General features: G+C 36.5%; 1 protein-coding gene across 1 annotated transcript in view; it reads right to left on the reverse strand.

Moving 5' to 3' along the window:
- Nucleotides 1-22,770, reverse strand: part of LOC127618946 (uncharacterized) — a 647,429-nt gene that overhangs the window by 62,444 nt on the left and 562,215 nt on the right. Inside the window, 1 exon segment of the mRNA XM_052091648.1 lies at nucleotides 8,824-9,709. Within this exon segment, the coding sequence (XP_051947608.1) occupies nucleotides 8,824-9,709 (886 nt within the window).

Consider the following 22,770-nt stretch of genomic DNA (forward strand, 5'->3'; position numbering starts at 1 on the left):
ACACTGAAGATTGACAGGAAACCTTCTCCAGCTCCTAACAAACACAACACAATCACATCTGTACCATTCATCATATCACATCATTTAAAAGCTTAGAATCTCAACTTTAAGGATGAAATGAATGTTTAACCTGTAACCTGTCGTCTCTCTCCATCAGTTTTGTCTTCAGTGATGTCACCTCTTTCTTCAGCTGAGAGATTTCTGTGATGAAATCATCAATATCCAGCATGGACAGATCAGTTCCTACTGATTTACAGCAGACCACATCCACCTGCTGTCTCATGATGAACATCTGAACACAAAAACTTCATCATTATAATGAACTGACATTCATCAGACTTAAAAAAGATTATTATAGGATTATACACAAGAACAACTTTGTTGAAATAATGGTTTCAAAATAATTGTGTGCTTTGTTTAGTTTCATTTTCATGACAGCCAAATTATCGTTGGATATTACCCAAAAGCAACCTTTTTTCAACATATAATCACCTTCATTGAACTCATTTACAATCAGATGATGGATTCAACAAGCTGATTTATCAGAAATTAAACATGATATTCAGATTTGCTTCTTTCTCCTTCAAGTCTATGTGCCATCCAGAAGCTAAAGATCAGCGGGTGAGCGGCGCCTCATTGCGCCATCTGACACGGGCACAAAATCACTTTCCCGGATCTTCACTTCAACCGTCCCTTGATGGTGGAACGACCCGCCAAACCCCACCTGAGCAGCTGATTCTTTAGCCACCTTCAAGAAACATCTAAAGATGCATCTCTTTCACGAGCACTTGACCCAATCCTACTAATGCAAAAACTTTCTTCTTTTGATTATTATTTATATATACAGGACTGTTTGTGAGAATATGAGGACCCGAGCCAATTCCTACTTTTCTGACACAGAAAAACCCTGAAATTAGCCTAAAAAAGGATATATACAACATATTCTAACCTTAACATGACAGCCACTGAATTTAAAGGAATAGTTCACCAAAAAATGAAAATTTGATGATAATTTACTCATCCTCCGGCAATCAAAGCAGTATCCGAGTTTCTTTCTTCATCAAAACAGAATATAAGATTTTAGGATTTCATTTCAGGCCTTCTTCTTTAAACAATGCAAGTGAAAGTACTCCATTTGACAGTCCAAAATGTATATTTAAGGTGCATCAAAATAATCCACACGACTCCAGTCGACAAATAAAGTTCTTCTGAACCCAAACAATAGATAATTTTTAGAAACAAAACAATACTTATATACTTTTTAACTACAAATGTTCACAGTTATTATGTTTTTAAAAAATTCATCCTCTCTGTCAAAACCATTGGGAAAAAATACATTAATTCTTCTCAGATTTTCATCTTTAGGCAGGTGAAAGTGAACATTTACAATGACAGTAAAACATGTTTTTAAATTGTCATGGCTCATGTAAAAAAAAACACACATTATACTTGTTGAACACACATTATAGTTTTGACATTTCTAACTTTATGCAGATGATAACAAAAAAGCAGCAGTGATCACAAAGTGCACGACATCATCTTTATAACCTGATATGTGATTGTATTTCAGCAAAACTACAATGACAACATTGTCAAATTATCTTTCTTCATAAGGATGCCATACACAATACACAGAAGAATGTTTGATTATATTTTTTTATTCAAGTAAAATGATGACATTGTACTCACTGTTTTGGGAGAAACTGATGAAAGAGTCGAAACAGTTGGTGGCCTTATGAATCCATGCACCAAAGGTGTGGATGTTGCAGTGTTTTCGTAACTTTGAAAACAAAATAACAGTTTCATTTTACACCGCAGCTGCTGTTAGCTACATGAGCTAAATACTAAATTACATTAACACCAAAATATACATATAAACAAATCAAACTATGTATTTACCTGTCCAAAAGAAAAACAGCAAGCATGGCGTCATTTTTCAGACACTTTGAGTCCCGCAGTTTCCTCCAGCGTGGAAAAGCAACGTCAATGTTAATTCTGCTTTTAGCGCGCTTTTGATCCAGACGTTTTTTCGTTGTAGAAGTTTCTAACACAGTCTTTCTTTTGTTTCGTTTTACTGGTGGTTCAGGAGGAACATTAGCTAGCTGCGGTTCGACTTCCATTTTCGCGCTCGCTCTGATGACGCGTGAATATCTGCGCGAACAAGTTGCGCGGCGGTATGCAAATATAGATTGACAGACAGGAAGGACATCCTATCATTACATTCGGAGCGAATGCAATGATTGGTCGTTCATTTTTTTTTTTGTCTATGTATATATATATATTACATATATATATTACATTTAGACCACTTAAATTATTGATTGTTATCAGGATGTGAAGAGACTTTAAACCAGTATAACAAAAATAATTCTGGAAAAGACTGCACACCCTAGCTTTAAAGGGTAACTAAACCCCTGCTCAGAGTCTGACTCCACCCACTAGCAATATTTGAAAAATGCTGGAAAAGTGGGCAGACCCCAGCAGGGATAGAGGGGACGAACCGAGGGCGGGGCTGAGCGGGGGGGGCGTGCACCTGAGACCCGTAGTGACAGATTAATTGACAGCTGCTGTCAGACTCTAAAATGGAGAGTGACTGGAGTGACGCAAGTAGCTTTGCCACGGAGCGGTCTTTTGAAGTCGAGGACACGGAAGACGACATGTACATGAATCTGATGAATTTTATCGAGTTGATGTCAATAGCGCGCGCTCTGTAGGCATATTCATATTTTGCCCGCTATGTGAAAAAATCCAGCAAAATGCAACCTTGCGTTTGTCGACCCCAGATGATTAACTTTAACCTAACCATAAATTGTGATTCAAATATATATGATCACTCACCTCAAGACGCCGCTGCGGTGGTGGAGTCCATGCAGGGGGAGCAGCGTTTGGCACTGCGTCGCTTTTCAGCGCGAGCTGTTTGGAGAAGCCCATTTCCACCTCCATTGCGTTGGAGAAGCAATCCCGCGTAAAATGCAGTTTGCACACTCCTACAGCTCTAGGCGGGAACTCGCGGTCTTCCAGCCCAAGGACGTGCAACCACTGGCGCCTAATTTCCAAGTCTGCTGGAAAGCTATACAGTCCAGCAGTGCTGTTGCAACTAGCAACACTACACCTACGTACCATCCTGACCACTGTTCTAAATACAGAGAATCTACGCTAACTTGAAGCTATCCTAACTGACGCAATACTATGCTACTAACTAACTATGCTTCTAACAATACTACACTAACAAATATGCTAATTAACTACCTAGGCTACACGAAATAATCTAAATAACTATATAAATGTTATGCTAAATAGATGCTAAAATACTCTATCCTGATCGTTTTCAATACTCGCAATTCCAACTCCTGACTCGCTACAGTGGTTTTGACGAAACGAGATGGTTTTTATACTGCCATGGGCGTGCTAGCTCGTACCAAGGGTGTGGTGAGCTGGAAACTGCTTACGTCAGCTGTCACCGCTTACGTCACGAAGTACCGCATCAGCCAATAGGAAAATTCAACTGCAGTAGCCACCGTTCAACCTGAAGAGGGCAGCACTCAGACGTTTTTACACCATATATTGTAGAATTAAAACACTTTATACACAAATGTCAAAAGAATTTCTTGAATCAATGTCCAGTACTAATAAAGCCCCATTCTTACAGATCATTAACTAAAAAAGGTGGTTTAGGGTTTAGTTACCCTTTAAAGGAGGAAGCCTGAAATGAAATCCTAAAAATCTTAAATTCTGATTTAGATGCAGCATCTGCACCAAGATTTCTGCCTTGCTGTAGAATAAAGACCAGTTTGATATCTGCACTGTCTACATTGACACGTCCTTGAATATAATAACTGTGCAAAAGAGCAAACAATCAAACTACATAACATCATGACATGACATCAGTGCATTGCAAACTTGTGAATGACAATAAAAAAATTATTAAAAAATATATAAAAATATGATATTTTATATGTGTTTATCAAAACATTGTGAATAAATACAATAAAATATATGCAATATTCCACCACTGTGTTGAAATGTTTTCTGTAAAATGAGACAATTTCTATCCATTTACTCCAATGTATGTGTGCAGGACGCTCTCTTAAATTCAGATATGCCTAATTCTCTAAAAAATTCAAAATATCCTGCAGAGCTGAAGTGGTTAAACAATAAATTTGCAAAATAAAGCCAGAACTGTTGCACACTGTAACGTTACATGAATAAAACTTTTATCGATGTTATTGGTTACTTCAGTAACATGAACTTACTTCAAGCTGCCTTGAAGGAAAAGAGGAGGAGGAAGATGATGCCGCTGTCTCTCCTGAGAGCTCATCTTTACAGACTGATCGAAGACGATTATTAGACGATCGAAGGTCTCATATAATATTAAATTATATAATTATAGGTCAAATATTATTTACATATTGTTAGTAAGTAATACAACAAAGCACAACGTATTGCATAACTACAAATCACCGCGAGAGCTTTTTTATTTTTATTTATTTATTTATTTTTAAATGCAAAGAACAGGAACATACAAAAGAAAAAGCATACGTACATCACATAATATCAACCAAAACAATAAAGGAGAAAAACACAAAAAAAGATAATAATAATAAAGTATATAACACTAAAAGAAGAGGTAGGGCCATTACATCACACAAAAATGTTCACATGAAGAGATCAAATGCAGTGCAGATTCTAACAGTCCTTATGGCTTTCTTATTAGTAGATACTGAAATCAAATTTAGATAATTTTCTATTTCTTTTAAGAAGACAGAGAAGATAGGTTTGCAGTTTAAAAATTTGCATTTGTGAATGTAGAATTTGCTTAGGAAAATAATTAAATTAATAACAAAACAGCCATTTTCGTTTGTGGGGTCTGAGTCAAAATACCCAAATATAATGTTTCTCATATGTATTGAGAAGCCTGGCAAAATCTTACACTTGATAAAAACATCAATATCATTCCAAAGCTTCTGAGTGTAATGACACGACCAAAATAAGTGAACCACTGTTTCATCAAAATTCGCACAAAAAGAGCATGTTAGCTCAATGTCAGATTTAAATCTTTGTATACATTTCTTAACGGGATAGAACCTGTGTATCAACTTAAAGGAAATTTCTTTCACTTTGTTTGTGAGAATGAATATCTGCTGTAAAGACCATGTTTTTTTCCAATTAAGGTTACCAAACAAATTGTTCCAAAAGGAAATAACAGGTGGAACAGAAATCAAATCCTTAAGAAATAAAGATCTTATTTTATAGTTTTTAGCTTTCGATTCTGAAAAACAGATTTGACCAACAGAAGTATCACAAGGTTTAGGAAAGGATGCAGTAGATACTGGGGTGAAGTAATTACAGTTTTTAAAAAGCATACATAAACCAGAGGGAATAGCACCCATTACTGTAGCAAATTCTTTTGGGGTTACTGGTATTTGGTATTCAGAAAGAAATTCTGAATATCTGAATAAAAGACCTTGCTTATTAAACAAATGCTCCACTAAAAAGAACCCATTATTGAACCAATTATCATAAAATAGAGACTTATTCTTGAATAAGATGTTCTTATTGTTCCAAATAAACATCTCTGAATCACCGCGAGAGCTTTCCAATATGCGCGCCACTGTGTGACGTCTGTACATCCGGGTCAGAGAGCACCTGTCCATCAAAAGCTCACTATCCAATCAGAGTAGATCACTGTTAAGCCCACCTCCACGAGAGGTTTGTCTCAAAACAGCAAACGAAAAACTGTGAAGCGTAAGCGAAATCTGTGGCAATGTATTCAGAATCCACGATTTGCGAAAACAAATCTTTGAAAAACATTAACAAAAAATGAAGCATATTTGAAGAGCCTGTTAAATTCGTGCGACTGAGTTCATTTTTTTCATTTTAATTGTGTTTTTCTTCTTTTGTAATGGAATATTTTTGATAGTTTCTGAAAAAGTTACATTCAGTTTTATAAAGTTACATTCATTATTATTGACACAATCGTAATTCCATATTTATCGTGTCTATACCCTGTCTGGATATTACTCACCTGCTTATTGCCACTCTGCTCAACTGGATTTACTCACAATGTTTACATCACTGTTTCAATCATCTGTTCAATAAACCCTGCTACTGAGTTCATATCTCTGCCTCCGTGAGTCTCTCTGTGACACCTATTAACTTTAAAATTAAAGCGGGTGTGTGTCAACAGAGCAGCGGCATTCACTGACGCACTACAGCTGCACATGCATTTTATAAATGTACTTATTAAACACAGCCTTTTGTGATTCACAGAGCTATCGCACGTCTTCAATCCGATCCAGGTATCGGATCGGTGCATCCCTAGCTGGTACACAGTACTGTATATCATGACAATTTAAAAAATGCCCATAACCATCATTTATCCTCATTATTAAATACTTGGTTAAGCCTCCTTTTGCACCTATTACAGCCACCAGTCTTTTTGGATGATTCTCTCTCAATAACAGAAGTATCACAAGGTTTAGGAAAGGTCTAACTTTAATATATTCTAAATTTTGAATCTGACAAAAACTACTTTGAAAACTTTTTACAAAGCACTGTTTATTAGTTTTGTATTTTATTAGTCTGCATCCTGGATTTAAAATAATACAATTACAGGTTCAACACAAGTTCAAGGAATAGTTAAAAAAACTCTCATGATTGACTCACCTTTAAGCCATTCTAGATGTGTACATCTTTCCTTCCTCAAAAGAACCGAAATGAAGATTTTTATAAGCACATTTCAGCTCTTTATGTCCATTCAATGCAAGTGAATGGGTGCCAGCTGTTTGACGGTCCAAAAGTCATAATTAGGCAGGATAAAAGTAATCCACACGACTCCAGTAGAGTCATCAATCAATTCTTCTGAAGTAAATCGATAGATTTGTGTAAAAAAATTAAAAAAAATTAACTTAAAATAAAGCATGAACTTTGTTTACAAGAGGAACAAATGTCACACAAGAGTCAGGTCATTTCAAACAGAATCCCAGTGCACGCCCCTCCACAGGGAAAGGGGGGGGGGGGGGGTGTACGTCATGCCGGGGACTCCCCTGCCTGAGAGAACGAGGGAGGAATGTGGCAGGGCGGAGGGCGGAGCCGGGTCGTGATCATACACACCCGTCCCTTATCAGACTAATCAAGCCTCCGAGAAGGATAAAGGTCGACTGCCCTGCCACAGACTGTAAAACAATGATTTAAAGGAGACCTATTATGCCCCTTTTTACAGGGTGTCATACAAGTCTCAGGTGTCCCCAGAATGTGTCTGAAGTTTCAGCTCAAAATACCCCACGGATCATTTATTATACCATGTTGTAAATGCCTCTTTTTGGATGGAATCAAAAACACGCTGTTTTCATGTGTGTCTCTTTAAATGCAAATGAGCTGCTACTCTCCGCCCCCGTCATAGCTCTGGTGAATACAATCAGAGACAATGCTAACTTTTGCTGCATTAGCCGTGGAATCAGCTGACAAGCACATTCAGAAAGGCAATTTGCAAACATTCACAAAATATAACGTGCGATACATCTTCAGGATATAAAGCTGGAACACAAACAGTTGTTTCTGATCATGCTTGAGAATCACATTTTTTGAAAATCCTGCTTTATATTGACACTCATTCACAAAGCAGTCCGGTGTAAAATGATTTGCACATACATACACACATTTTTGTATGTTTTGTGGCACATTTGCTTCAAAAACAAAACTTGTCCACCGCTTCTTCAGTGACTCTGATGCCAGGACTACATGAAGACTCTTATGTTCACCTTTACAGCCAACAACAGAACACTTATGATGCTTACGAAGCCGAGACATTATTCTTCTCACTGTATCTGCTCCAGCGTGGAAAAAAATGGCAGACTGTGTGTAGATCACTCACGGGTGGATCTATGACAATAGGGTGGAGTCCGTCACCAGTCGTGGGCAGGGCCTGCCCTAAAGTTCAGGTTCAGGTTCCTTTTATTTGTACCCGTAGGTAGATTTGTTATGAGTTATCCACACAATTTTTACAACAAACACAGACAATACACATTTGACAACAAAAAAAAATAAAATAGCTAAAATACATAAAAATAAATAAACATAGCTTCTGTGTCATCTGTGCATTTTGTTCCTCTGATTGATGGCTGCTGGAACAAAGCTATTTTTATACCGCTTTGTTCTGCACTTTGGGACTATATACCTTCGTCTGGATGGTAGAAGCTGAAATTCCCTGTGCAGAGGATGGGCATCATCATTTAAAATTGAGTCAGTTATCCGCTGTAACTGTCTAGTGTACAGGGACACTGGACTAAACTGTGACACACCAATCAGTTTACTAGACCATTTAACAATTTGATTTAGGGAGTTTCTATTCTTTAAGGATAGATTTCCAAACCATGACACCAGAGAAAAAGATAAAATTGATTCAATAAAAGCACGAGTGATGTCACTTTAGAGCAGAAATGAAAAGCGGTCATTTTGACACACATTTTGATTTATAGAAATATAAGAACGAGGAGTGGGTGGACTTTTAACATTGTAGGGGGGTTGTGTGTTGTTTTTTGATGTAATCAACTTTATGCTACAAATGGAAACAAACAACAACTTCAGCACATTGCTTTTGCAAAGATTCACATTTAGTGGGGTTCTGCTCACATCAGCACCTGATCATCTGGAACACAAGAACAACAATACAGTACATACATAAAATGTTCTCAAGATGCAAGTTGTACAACATCACACCACCAATACGGGCATGTAGTCTAATGGTTGCAGGTGCTGCCATCTTCTGGTGGAGAGTCATCACAATAATTTGACAAGACTATACTGCATGAATTCTCTTATGACTTTTCAGGGAATTTAACTGAGTGAAACTCTTTTCACAGTGTGAGCACTTGAAAGGTTTTTCTCCAGTATGATTTCTCTCATGTGTTTTCAGGTTGACTGACTGATTGAAACTCTTTCCACAGTGTGAGCACTTGTAAGGTTTTTCTCCAGTATGAATTCTCTCATGTATTTTCAGGAAATTTAAACGAGTGAAACTCTTTCCACAGTGTGAGCACTTGTAAGGTTTTTCTCCAGTATGAATTCTCTCATGTATTTTCAGGTGATATGACTGAGTGAAACTCTTTCCACAGTGTGAGCACTTGTAAGGTTTTTCTCCAGTATGAATTCTCTCATGTATTTTCAGGAAATTTAAATGAGTGAAACTCTTTTCACAGTGTGAGCACTTGTAAGGTTTTTCTCCAGTATGATTTCTCTCATGTGTATTCAGGGAACTCAAATAAGTGAAACTCTTTTCACAGTGTGAGCACTTGTAAGGTTTTTCTCCAGTATGATTTCTCTCATGTGTATTCAGGGAACTCAAATAAGTGAAACTCTTTTCACAGTATGAGCACTTGTAAGGTTTTTCTCCAGTATGATTTCTCTCATGTGCTTTCAGGGAAATCAAATAAGTGAAACTCTTTCCACAGTGTGAGCACTTGTAAGGTTTTTCTCCAGTATGAATTCTCTCATGTGTTTTCAGAGAACTCAAATGAGTGAAACTCTTTCCACAGTGTGAGCACTTGTAAGGTTTTTCTCCAGTATGAATTCTCTCATGTGCTTTCAGGTTGACTGACTGATTGAATCTCTTTCCACAGTGTGAGCATTTGTAAGGTTTCTCTCCAGTATGAATTCTCATGTGTATATTAAGATCTTTATTACATGTTAAACTCTTTCCACACTGAGAGCAGGTTAAAGATTTATTGGCTGCTTTTATTTTAGGCTTTGAGTCACTCAAAGATTTTTCTCCAGTTTTGAAATCACGAGGTTTCTCCTCCACTTCAATCGGTTCTTGACTTTCCTCTTTCACTTCCATCAGCTCTACAATGAACAAAAGTAAATTGACAAATCAGTTGAAGAGGGACAAATGTAAAAAAGAAATCACATTGAACCCTAATGCAATTTATGGCAGAATACAACAAAGGTCAAGATGTTCTTTGCTGTGTAATATATATATGTATATATTTACTAGGGCTGTCAAATATCTATAAAATTACACAATTTAACTGGATAAATTACATGGTATATCAATTAACATGTGAGATATTAGATTATATGAGACATTGTACTTTTGCATAAGACTAACTGCTGAACAAGATGTTTCTTTCTTTCTTGTTTCTCTTTCGTGGAAGAAACTATTCTGCTATTGTGTAGTCCACTATGTTAAACTAGGTCAACCCACATACGGTGAAGAAACTATTCTGATAAATTCTATTGGTTTATACTGCTTTACTGAATGAAATACAAAGATGTTCTTGAACAATAAATGACAAGAGAAGGAACTGATACACTCAGACTGAGACAAACTATTGATAGAGGGACCAAAAAAAAATCCTTACCAAGTAAACATGTTTTTCTTACACATTTGGGGGCTCGTCCGGGATTTCTCCAGACAGGTAAGGTCAATCTATTTATTTGACAATATTCCTGTCTGCAGAGAAATCGAATAAAACATAGATTCCATTTTTGCGCTGTGTTAGGGTACCTCTTTTTCAAGAGACGTTTTGCCCTATTAGGAATACAGGAAGGTAATACCTTATTTTACTAACACGGTAATACTGTGGTGTTGCAGTTCACTATACGTGATTCAAAATTTTAGAAAAAGTGTTTCTCTGCATCAATGTGCCCCTGGAAAGGGAGCTCTAGCTCTGGGAGATACAGAGAGGAGGTAGAATACCTCAGATTTACTGTTGCAGTTTAACATATTCTCACTAAGGTGGGAATAGGCCGGGATAAAGTCCTAGGGAAATAAGATTATAGTCTGCATCCGCGTTTGCAAATCTGATTAACCCTTGTGCATCCTTGTGGACATTTTTGGCTTTTTCAGTTTTGTTTTTTTTTGATAACTTTGTCTGTGTTAATGCTAACTGCATAAAATTTTCCACAGGTGTGAATTTTTATTGGAATTTTAAAATTTCTGCTGTTTTTGGCTTATGCATATTTTAGCGCCAATTAGATATATTATGAATATATAATTGTGTGAGTGTGTTGATATGGATTTCAGAGTGTGGTTTGTATGTGTCTGAGGCTCTAATAATAAAAATAAAAAAAATTCTGTTTAGCATTAATTAAATTGAAAATAATTATAATTATTATATGTTTTATAAAACAACAACAGTGGCATTATGTAAACAAACCGGCGTTTAAAGTGTTAAAATTCTAAAAATAAATGAATGTTTGGTAATTATGATTAGAACTGATGCTGGTTAAAATATAATCAGTGAATGTAGAAAAAAATATTATTCTATAATATTTTTATGACACTTTTTTGACATGGCCATTTTTGTCCATTTTGGACCTAAGTGGTAGCTTTTTTTTAAATCTGATAACTGCATAAAAAATATGAAAGCATCAAAATGAATGTTGTTGTTAATCATTGACATATCCGAGGCTCTAATAATCAAAGAAAAAAAATTCTGCTTAGCATTTATTAAATTGAAAATAATTATAATTATTATATTTTTTATAAAAAAAAACAACAGTGGCATTAGGTAAACAAACAAGCGTTTAAAGGGTTAAAATTCTAAAAATGAATGAATGTTTGGTCATTATGATTAGAGCTGATGCTGGTTAAAAATAAATATGTCAGTGAAAGTGGAAAAAAATATAAATCTATAATATTTTTATGACAGTTTTTGGACATGGCCATTTTTGTCCATAATGAACCTATGTGTAACTTTTTTTAATTGATGCACAAGGGTTAAGTTATGCCATTTTTAGATTACAATATATATTTAAGCTCTAATACATACATGGGATATGTGCATGGTTACAGTCACACCTCGATAGTTCAAATTGATAAAATGCAAGTGCAACTTGGCACTCAAGTAATAACATTTCCATTAGATAAATAGAATCAAAAACTACTATCGGCATGGTTGTAGATCACAGGGCTCCTGGTTTTCAACACAATGCCAATACGCAATGAAGAACATGATAAAAGGATAGACGGTCTGAAAGGAATAAACACCTACTGATCCATTACAATTTCAGAGGGGAAAAAAATACCATTGATTGTGACTCAGCCATCAAATTACACAAGTTTAAATACTTTTGAATTAACACTATTATAAAATAGGCATAATAGTACTGTACATGACCACAAATTGTGATTACGATCATAAAATTCATAATTTTAATTACATTTAATACTGCATACCACTGATGAAAATGTTAACTGTAATAACGTAAATTGAAGATGAATGTTAAAGTATCTTCAGTCTCTGTGTAAACTTAAGTGCTTCAGAGTTTCATGCCAACAGATCATAGGCGAGCAGTGCGAGACCAACTAGGCTGGGAAAGCAGAAATACCTGGCCCAATTGATCCCAATCAAGTAAACTGGGATATTTGAACAATTAAAACTGTGACATTTTGAAAATATAAAGATATGGGATCTGACATAAGCTGTCCACTTCCTGATGAATCTCCAAAACAATGGATGTTTCGTAATAACCAAGGATACAATACTGAACCGTATATTAATACGGAAAAAATGCAGTTAGATCCATATCCAACAGATGGTTCATTTAGTGATAGGGACATGAACGAACTAAAGCTATGGTAAAAGGCAGATGCAGGGGGGGAGGGGGGGGGGGCGACAATGGGATAACAAATATATGAAATAGTCACATGATGTACAAAAAATAAATCAAATTAAACCAGTCTTGGACCAAGAGCAAGACCACAAACAGGCAGCCCTAATAGCAAAAGTACACCGCCGCCACAGTCATACGAATTCACCGCAAGTGCTCTTAGTGCAACAACACCATACACCCCCCTGTAATATCGCAAGCACAAACGATAAAATAGAAACAGCCGTGACAAAGGAAAACGCAGTAGCTGCATTTCCTTTTATCCAGTGCCCAGACAGATATAAAAGCATTCCACTATGACAGAGGCACTAGCAATATGCAAAGAATTACCTGACCCAGTTAAGTATCCCCTACAATACGTGAATGTTTAAAAGAAACTGACGACTTAGTCATTTAACTGGACGTTATTATAGATTCATACTGTCCAAAACCTTACCTCCAGAAATAACTGAACTGATATGAATTGATAAAGTGCCTTTGTTGGATACAAAATATGATCAGCCACAAATAGAGGAAGGAAGAACCAGGTCAGGTAAAGACTTGAAAGGAACCAACATAGACTGGGCATGGGGAGACAATATATATTTATTTTTATATAATATTATTTTTTTGCCGATATTTTTTAAAGACCTCCTCACATTCCTGCAGAGTAAGGCAGCATCTAAGATTATAGTCTGCATCCGCGTTTGCAAATCTGATTAAATTATGACATTTTTAGATTACAATATATATTTAAGCTCTAATACATACATGGGATATGTGCATGGTTACAGTCACACCTCGATAGTTCAAATTGATAAAATGCAAGTACAACTTGGACATAAACTCTTAGAAAATAACCACAGCAATCCAAGGTGTTTATTCAGTACTGTGGCTAAATTGGTTAGGAGTAAAGTAGTAGTAGTAGTATGTTTTATTTAATGCCATGTCAGCGATCAAAGCTATTTTCATGGCAAGAATTCAATTACAAAAAACAAATATCATACAAATACAATAAAAACAAAACAAATATAAATAGCAAGTCATATTATACAATATTTTTTTTAAGATTAATATATGATAAGAAATCCAAAACCTTTTCAGGCACAATCTCATTAAATAAGTCCTTTAACGAGGTAACTTCATAAAAGAGCATTCTACTTGTGTTAAGACCAGGACAATCTAGTAAAATATGTTTGATAGATAAGGAAAAATTACAGAACATACATAGGGTTGGGTCTTCACCTTTAAGCAAAAAGGCATGGGTCAGATTTGCGTGACCTATACGACATCTGGTGTAGACCACTCGATCAAATCTTGTTTTAAAATTGATAAAAAGTCTGTTTGAAATTTCCGGATGAATTACATACAACTTGTTGTTCTTGCACATATTCCACTCTTCTTGCCACTTATTTAAAATATATCGGTTAATAATCGGTCTGATATCTGAGGGAGGGATTTGACATTCATTAACTTCCTGATTAAGAGCTTCCTTAGCAGCTGCATCAGCTTGTTCATTTCCTGAAAGGCCAACATGTCCTGGAACCCAGCAAAAAATAATGCTGAAGAACTGATTTAGTAGATAATCCACTTTGGTTAAGATGCAGTCCACTAAAGGATGGTCAATTTTTAAAGTGTCCATTGCTTGAAGGCAGGATTTAGAGTCAGTAAAAATTATAAAAAATTTTTGCAGAGAATTTTCAATGTGCTCCAAAGCTAAAAGTAAAGCACGAGCCTCAGCAGAGAAAATTGAGCACTGTTTTGGAATACGAATTCCATAGCGTTGATTTCCAGTCACCATTGCTGCCGTTACACTGTTTTTCATCTTTGAGCCATCTGTGAATATAGGTACATGGGAGGGGAATTGGTTTCTTATTTCCAAATATTGCTGTCTATATACATTTGGATGGGTCACCCCTTTCTTCTGATGAGTCAAGTCCAAATTGATATTAGGCTTCTTTAGTTTCCAGGGAGATATAGAATTGAATTGTATTTGGGTTAGAATGTTCAAATTTATATTCAAGTTCTCCAAATGAGGTTTAATACTGAATACCAAAGGATCTGATACTTTTAGGTTTGCTCTCATACAAAGGAGTAAATTGTGGGTTGAAGATTGAAGAATAAGCGGGGTTGGTTTTATTTGCCTTTATTTTGATAGCATATTGGAGTGAAAGCTTCAATCGTCTGTTTTGAAGTGAAGGTTCATTGGCTTCGATGTACAAGCTTTGCATCGGCGAAGTTCTAAATGCTCCCAAGGCGAGTCGTAAGCCCTGATGATGTACTGAGTCCAACATCCGCTTATATGATTCTCTGGCAGAGTCATAAATTATGCTTCCATAGTCCAGCCGGGAACGAATTAGTGTTCTATAGAGTCTCAAAAGAACCATGTAATCTGCTCCCCATTTTGTTTTTGCCAGTACTTTCATTATATTCATGGCTTTAAGACACCTGTTTTTAAGTGCTTTCAAATGAGGAATGAAAGTCATTTTGTTGTCAAGAAGGAGTCCTAAGAACTTAATTTCTTTAACAACATTAATCGGTTCTCTATTAATGAAGAGTTCAGGGTCAAGATGAAGGGGGTCGCTGGATACAGAAGTGGGTACAGACTGTTTTTGATTTAGAGAATTTGAATCCATTTTCAACTGACCACTGATATATTTTGTGAATGCATAACTGCAGTTGTCTTTCAATTGTACTCATGTTCTTCCCTCTATAGCAGATGCAGAGATCGATCCACATATAAGCTGCAGAATATATTAGATCCAATGATACTCTCAATGCTGTTTATTTTAATACTGAAGAGAGTGACAGAAAGAATGCTTCCCTGAGGAACTCCAATTTCTTGTTTGTGAATATCCGACAAGGTGTTTCCTACTTGGACTTTGAAATATCTGCTGGTCAAAAAATTGGAAATAAAGATGGGTAATCGTCCTCTAAAACCCATGTGGTAAAGATCTTTCAAAATCCCATATCTCCATGTTGTATCATATGCTTTTTCCAAGTAAAAAAAGACAGCAACAACATGTTCTTTTCTAATGAAACCATCTCTAATATAAGTTTCCAGTCGGATTAATTGATCCAAGGTGCACTTTCCACGTCTAAAGCCACATTGATAGTCACTTATTTGTTTCTTCGACTCCAGAGTCCAAACAAGCCGATTATTTACCATTCTCTCCATCGTTTTACAGAGGCAACTGGTAACTGGGGCAGTGGTGGCTCAGTGGTAGAGGCTCAGGGTTACTGACCAGAAGGTCGGGGGTTCAAGCCTCAGCACCACCAAGATGCCACTGTTGGGCCCTTGAGCAAGGCACTTAACTCCAGGTTGCTCCGGGGGGATTGTCCCTGTAATAAGTGCACTGTAAGTCGCTTTGGATAAAAGCGTCTGCCAAATGCATAAATGTAAATGTAAATGTAAGAGCGATTGGTCGGTAGTTATTTGGATCTGAATGGTCTTTTCCTGGTTTAGGTATAGGAATTACAGTTGCTTCTTTCCAGGAGGGTGGTATTTGTCCAGAAGACCAGACAGAGTTAAAATTATCTAAAAGAAGAGATAATATGCTTTGGGGTAAGTGCTTTAAGAATTGATAATGAATTTGGTCTGGCCCTACAGCAGTGTCATGGGAACATTTTAAAGAGTGTATTAATTCATCCATCTTGAAAGGTTGATTATATACTTCTTCGTTATCAGAACAGAAGTTCAATTTTTCCCTTTCCTGCTGTATTCGAATTAACTGGAACTCAGGGAGGCAGTTTTCTATTGACAAATTCTTTTCAAAAGATTCTGCTAATGTGTTTGCTAGATCCATTTCCTTTGTCTGGAGAATATCTAGTTTTTTAATATGTTGGATATTAAATCCATTTCCAATGTTCTTCATTTTGCGAATCATGTTCCAGATCCTCTTCATGGGAGTATAGCATGTTAAACTTGATACAAATTGTCTCCAGCTTTCCTTTTTTGCTTCATTTAAAATTCTGCGAGCTTGAGCTCTACAAATTTTAAAAGATATAAAATTAGCCGTTGAAGGCTGTTTATTAAAAAGTCTTTCCGCCTTTTTCCGTGCCCCGATAGCTTTTATACACTGCTCGTTAAACCAGGGGTTAGCTTTACAGTGCGATTTAGAGGATGTCTTTGGAATTGTTTCATTTGCAATATCAATTAACTGTTCAGTAAAAGTTTCTATAGAGTTCTGATTGTCTTGAGTTGCTGAAATAAATTTTTGTTAGGAGTAAAGCCTCAACAGAACCAGCTATTACGTCACAGCACAAGAATAATGACTTCATGAGTTTCTTTACTGATAAAATTGAAATAAAATTGGAATTATGCAATCATCTGTCATAGCACCTCAGAAAACAGTGCCTTGTAATTTCTCACGTGCAACTTCAATCTTTCGCTGTCATAGTTCAGGAAGAGCTAACAAAACTTATCGAAACATCAAAAGCCACAACATGTTTGTTAGATCCAATACCAACTACGATCTTAAGAGGTATTTCCTGTAATTTCAGAACCTCTTAATATTATTAACCCCTCGGTATCCTTAGGACATTTCCTAAGACGCTTTAAAATGGCAGTTATCAAACCGCTTATTGAGAAGCCACAACATGATCCTGGAGAACTGGCTAATTATAGACAGATTTCAAATCTCCAGTTTATGTAACAAATTCTAGATAAGGTAGCACCATCCCAACTATGATAATTTCTACAGAGAAATAGTAAGTATGAACAATTTCAGTCAGAATTTAGGCCCCATTACAGGTAAGAAACTACAATTAGCAAAATTACAAATGACTTGGCTCTTATCATCTGATTGCAGCTGCATTTCACGTCTAGTGCTTTTAGATCTTAGTGCTGCATTCGGCATGATAGATTACAACATTCTCTTGAATTATGTTGGCATTTGTGGACTTGCATTAGCATGGTTTAGGTCCTATTTAGCAGACTGCTACCACTTTGTCTACGTAAATGAGGAATTGTCAAACCAAACAAAAGTAAAGTATGGAGTGCCACAGGGATCAGTTTTAGGGCCTCTGCTTTTCTCCTTGTATTTGCTTCCCCTGGGAGATATTAACAGGAATAGTAGAATACGTTTCCACTGTTATACTGACGATACCCCATATTATATTTTTTCAAAACCTGACGAAATTTCACAATTCTCCAAATTAGCAGTGTATCATCGAAATAAAAGACATTTCCGTCTACTCGATTTCCGACAAAAACCTCTAAAAACAAGCCGCTAAAATATAATTTGACTCAATGAATGTACTGTTACATCGTGTTCAACAGCGAAGAACTTCTGTGTTATATTTTAAATCAATCTGTCCTTTGAAAATCTAATTACTAATGTTTGTAGAACAGCATTCTTCCACCTAAGAAATATTGCTAAATTAAGGCACATGATCTCTGTTGCTGATGCCGAAAACGAATTAATGCGTTCATGACCTCAAGATTAGATTATTGTAATGCATTACTGGGAGGATGTCCAGCAAGTTCAATAAATAAACTTCAATTGGTTCAGAATGCAGCAGCCAGAGTGCTGACGAGAACCAAGAAATAGGATCATATTAGCCCCATTTTATCATCGTTACATTGGCTACCTGTAAAATTTCGCATTAATTAAAAAATTCTGTTAACTACGTACAAAGCTTTGAATGGTCTAGCTCCACAGTATTAAGTGACCTTCTACCAAAAGGAGGAAGATCCTTCTCATATTTGGCTCCTAAACTATGGAATAGTCTCCCTAACACAGTTTGAGATGCAGACACACTCTCTCAGTTTAAGTCTAGACTAAAGACTCATCTATTTAGCCAGGCATACACCTAATTTATCCTTCAACACACAATTAGGTTGCTTTAGATAGGTCTGCAGAAACCAGAAACAATTATCATGATCCATAATTTTGCAATAAATTGAATGGCATCTATGCTAACATTATTTTATTTCTTTCCCTGTCTCAACCTCGGGACTCCTATCCTGATGTCACCAGAACCGGCTGGATCCAGCTCCATTCCTGCTTGGTGTTGGACTCCACTGCTACATGTCTCTGAGTGATGACAACTAATAGCAGCCTGTTACGTTCCACGTGTGTTTTGTATGTTTTTTCTCTTGTGTTTGCAAACTCTTTTGTTAGGTCGCGATCATTGGATCATCTGGTTGTCAATTATACCTGTGACGTCAGGATGCTCGACGTCATAACCGGCGCGAACCATGGGGCGCGACCAATCCGCTGGTGTGCCGGCAGTTTAAAAGGCCCTGTGCACCATGAATGGGTAGAGAGGGATCAGCGTCAGACCTCACTCAGCCTGTGTCCTTAGTCGAGCCGTTCAGCTGTTTACTGTGTTTGCTTGATGTGGTTTTCATGTAGTTATTTTGCCGGGTGATGTGGATATTATACGCTGTAGACAAGGTAAGACGCGATGGGTTGTAACAAGCCACTCGGTTTAGTTTAATTTATATTTGTCTCTGTTGGATTCAAAAAACCCTACATGTTGCTAATATGATCACGAATATCTTGATTATTGAAATACGGCCATCGGTAAGCCATTTGACGTTGACCTGAGAACAACATTAACATCGGGTAGGTAGGTTTATTCTGTGTTAGTTAGTTTAAGAGTGATCGCCATTTATTGTATTTTTTTTGTTGTAATTACAATAGTTTATCTAAGGCGTCGATATACGCTGAAGAATTCTGTTTTATTTCTGCATTTTCCTTTTGGTAGTTAGTTTAGGGGTTGGGTTAATAGTTATGGGGGATTTGGCTTTTGATAATTTCATTAATTTGGCGACACTCTTGTTTGGTTTCTTTATTCTTTACTGTAAACTTTTTTGTCCGCACTAATAAATAACTTAACTGTTACTTCTGTGTTAGTCTTGGTTGTTTCTACGACTGCATACAGCGACAATTGTATCTCACGTTAATGTTGCGTTATCATCCCATTTAAACATCTTTAAGCACGTAACACAGCCGGTGTCAGCCCAACATAACTTCAGTCTATTACGATGGACTATAATTGAACTGATGCCAACTCCAACCATAAGACATGGGATACTTCATATGCCATTTCCTGAACCTTAGATTTCCAACAAAAATCTATGCATCACCGGTATAACTTTATTTTTCTATTTTATGGTTGACATTTCTTTGAAATTGCAAAAAATAAAAAACATTTGAGAACGTTTTAATGCGACTTTTGAGTGATGTAGCCGTCTTACTTGAAACAGATTCTGACACGAATCAATTGTCAAAAATATTTAAAACATTACATGAAGGAACATACCTGAAGAAATAAAAACATCATCTCTCTGTTGTTCTTCTGCTGTGTTTTCTTCTTTTATCTCCTCCAGCTTCACTTCATTCTTCACTGGTATCTGCAGCATCTGCTGTTCTCCAGCGTTACAGACAGAAGTCAGAGACTCTGTGGAGGTTTGATCATCATCTTCTATCTGTTGTTCCTCTGCTGTGGTGTCTCCTCTCATCTTCATCAGATTCCTGCAGTCCAGCAGCTTCACTGAACACGTTTTCATCTTCACTAGTGTCTGCTGTTCTCCAACGTTACAGACAGAAGTCAGAGACTCTGTGGAGGTTTGATCACCCTGATTACCGTCAGTAGAACAGAGTAAAGTGAGCTGTGAGTCCTGTGTGTCTCTGGATCTCTGTTCAGAGAGTTTGTCCAGCAGTCGCTGTGGTGTGGACTGATCTCTGCCGCTCCACACTGAATCCTGACATTCTGTGGAGGTCCCATCAATCACACACACTGAAGATTGACAGGAAACCTTTTCCAGCTCCTGAAAAACACAACACAATCACATCTGTACCGTTCATCATATCACATCATTTGAAAGCTTACAATCTCAACTTTAAGGATGAAATGAATGTTTAACCTGTAACCTGTCGTCTCTCTCCATCAGTTTTGTCTTCAGTGACGTCACCTCTTTCTTCAGCTGAGAGATTTCTGTGATGAAATCATCAATATCCAGCATGGACAGATCAGTTCCTACTGATTTACAGCAGATCACATCCACCTGCTCTCTCATGATGAACATCTGAACACAAAAACTTCATCATTATAATAAACTGACATTCATCAGACTTAAAAAAGATTTTTAAATGATTATACACAAGAACAACTTTGTTGAAATAATGGTTTCAATATAATTGTGTGCTTTTTGTTTGGTTTCATTTTCATGACAGCCAAATTATCGTTGGATATTACCCAAAAGCAACCTTTTTTCAACATATAATCACCTTCATTGAACTCATTTACATTCAGATGATGGATTCAACAAGCTGATTTATCAGAAATTAAACATGATATTCAGTTTTTTTGCTTGTTTCTCCTTCAAGTCTATGTGCCATCCAGAAGCTAAAGATCAGCGGGTGAGCGGCGCCTCATTGCGCCATCTGACACGGGCACAAAATCACTTTCCCGGACCTTCACTTCAACTGTCGCTTGATGGTGGAACGACCCGCCAAACCCCACCTGAGCAGCTGATTCTTTAGACACCTTCAAGAAACATCTAAAGATGCATCTCTTTCACGAGCACTTGACCCAATCCTACTAATGCAAAAACTGTCTTCTTTTGATTATTATTTATATATACACAGGGCTGTTTGTGAGAATATGAGGACCTGAGCCAAATCCTACTTTTTTGACACAGAAAAACCCTGAAATTAGCCTAAAAAAGGATATATACAACATATTCTCACCTTAACATGACAGCCACTGAATTTAAAGGAATAGTTCACCCAAAAAATGAAAATTTGATGATATTTACTCATCCTCCGGCCATCAAAGCAGTATCAGAGTTTCTTTCTTCATCAAAACAGAATATAAGATTTTAGGATTTCATTTCAGGCCTTCTTCTTTAAACAATGCAAGTGAAAGTACTCCATTTGACAGTCCAAAATGTATATTTAAGGTGCATCAAAATAATCCACACGACTCCAGTCGACAAATAAAGTTCTTCTGAACCCAAACAATAGATAATTTTTAGAAACAAAACAATACTTATATACTTTTTAACAACAAATGTTCACAGTTATTATGTTTTTTAAAAAGGTGTCCTCTCTGACAAAACCATTGGGGGAAAAAATACATTAATTCTTCTCAGATTTTCATCTTTAGGCAGGTGAAAGTGAACATTTACAATGACAGTAAAACATGTTTTTAAATTGTCATGGCTCATGTAAAAAAAACACATTATACTTGTTGAACACACATTATAGTTTTGACATTTCTAACTTGACGCAGATGATAACAAAAAAGCAGCAGTGCTCACAAAGTGCATGACATCATCTTTATAACCTGATATGTGATTGTATTTCAGCAAAACTACAATGACAACATTGTCAAATTATCTTTCTTCATAAGGATGCCATACACAATACCCAGAAGAATGTTTGATTATATTGTTTTATTCAAGTAAAATTATGACATTGTACTCACTGTTTTGGGAGAAACTGATGAAAGAGTCGAAACAGTTGGTGGCCTTATGAATCCATGCACCAAAGGTGTGGATGTTGCAGTGTTTTCGTAACTTTGAAAACAAAATAACAGTTTCATTTTAAGCCGCAGCTGCTGTTAGCTACATGAGCTAAATACTAAATTACATTAACACCAACATATACATATAAACAAATCAAACTATGTATTTACCTGTCCAAAAGAAAAACAGCAAGCATGGCGTCATTTTTCAGACACTTTGAGTCCCGCAGTTTCCTCCAGCGTGGAAAAGCAACGTCAATGTTAATTCTGCTTTTAGCGCGCTTTTGATCCAGACGTTTTTTCGTTGTAGAAGTTTCTAACACAGTCTTTCTTTTGTTTCGTTTTACTGGTGGTTCAGGAGGAACATTAGCTAGCTGCGGTTCGCCTTCCATTTTCGCGCTCGCTCTTATGACTTGTAAATATCTGCGCGAACGAGTTGCGCGGCGGTATGCAAATATAGATTGACAGACAGGAAGGACATCCTATCATTACATTCGGAGCGAATGCAATGATTGGTCGTTCATTTTTTAGTCTATATATATATATATATATATATATATATATATATATATATATATATATATTACATTTAGACCACTTATTGATTGTTATCAGGATGTGAAGAGACTTTAAACCAGTATAACAAAAATGTTTCTGGATAAGACTGCACACCCTAGCTTTAAATTAGGAAGCCTGAAA

Source organism: Xyrauchen texanus, chromosome 25 (assembly GCF_025860055.1).
Source record: "Xyrauchen texanus isolate HMW12.3.18 chromosome 25, RBS_HiC_50CHRs, whole genome shotgun sequence".
Taxonomy (NCBI): domain Eukaryota; kingdom Metazoa; phylum Chordata; class Actinopteri; order Cypriniformes; family Catostomidae; genus Xyrauchen; species Xyrauchen texanus.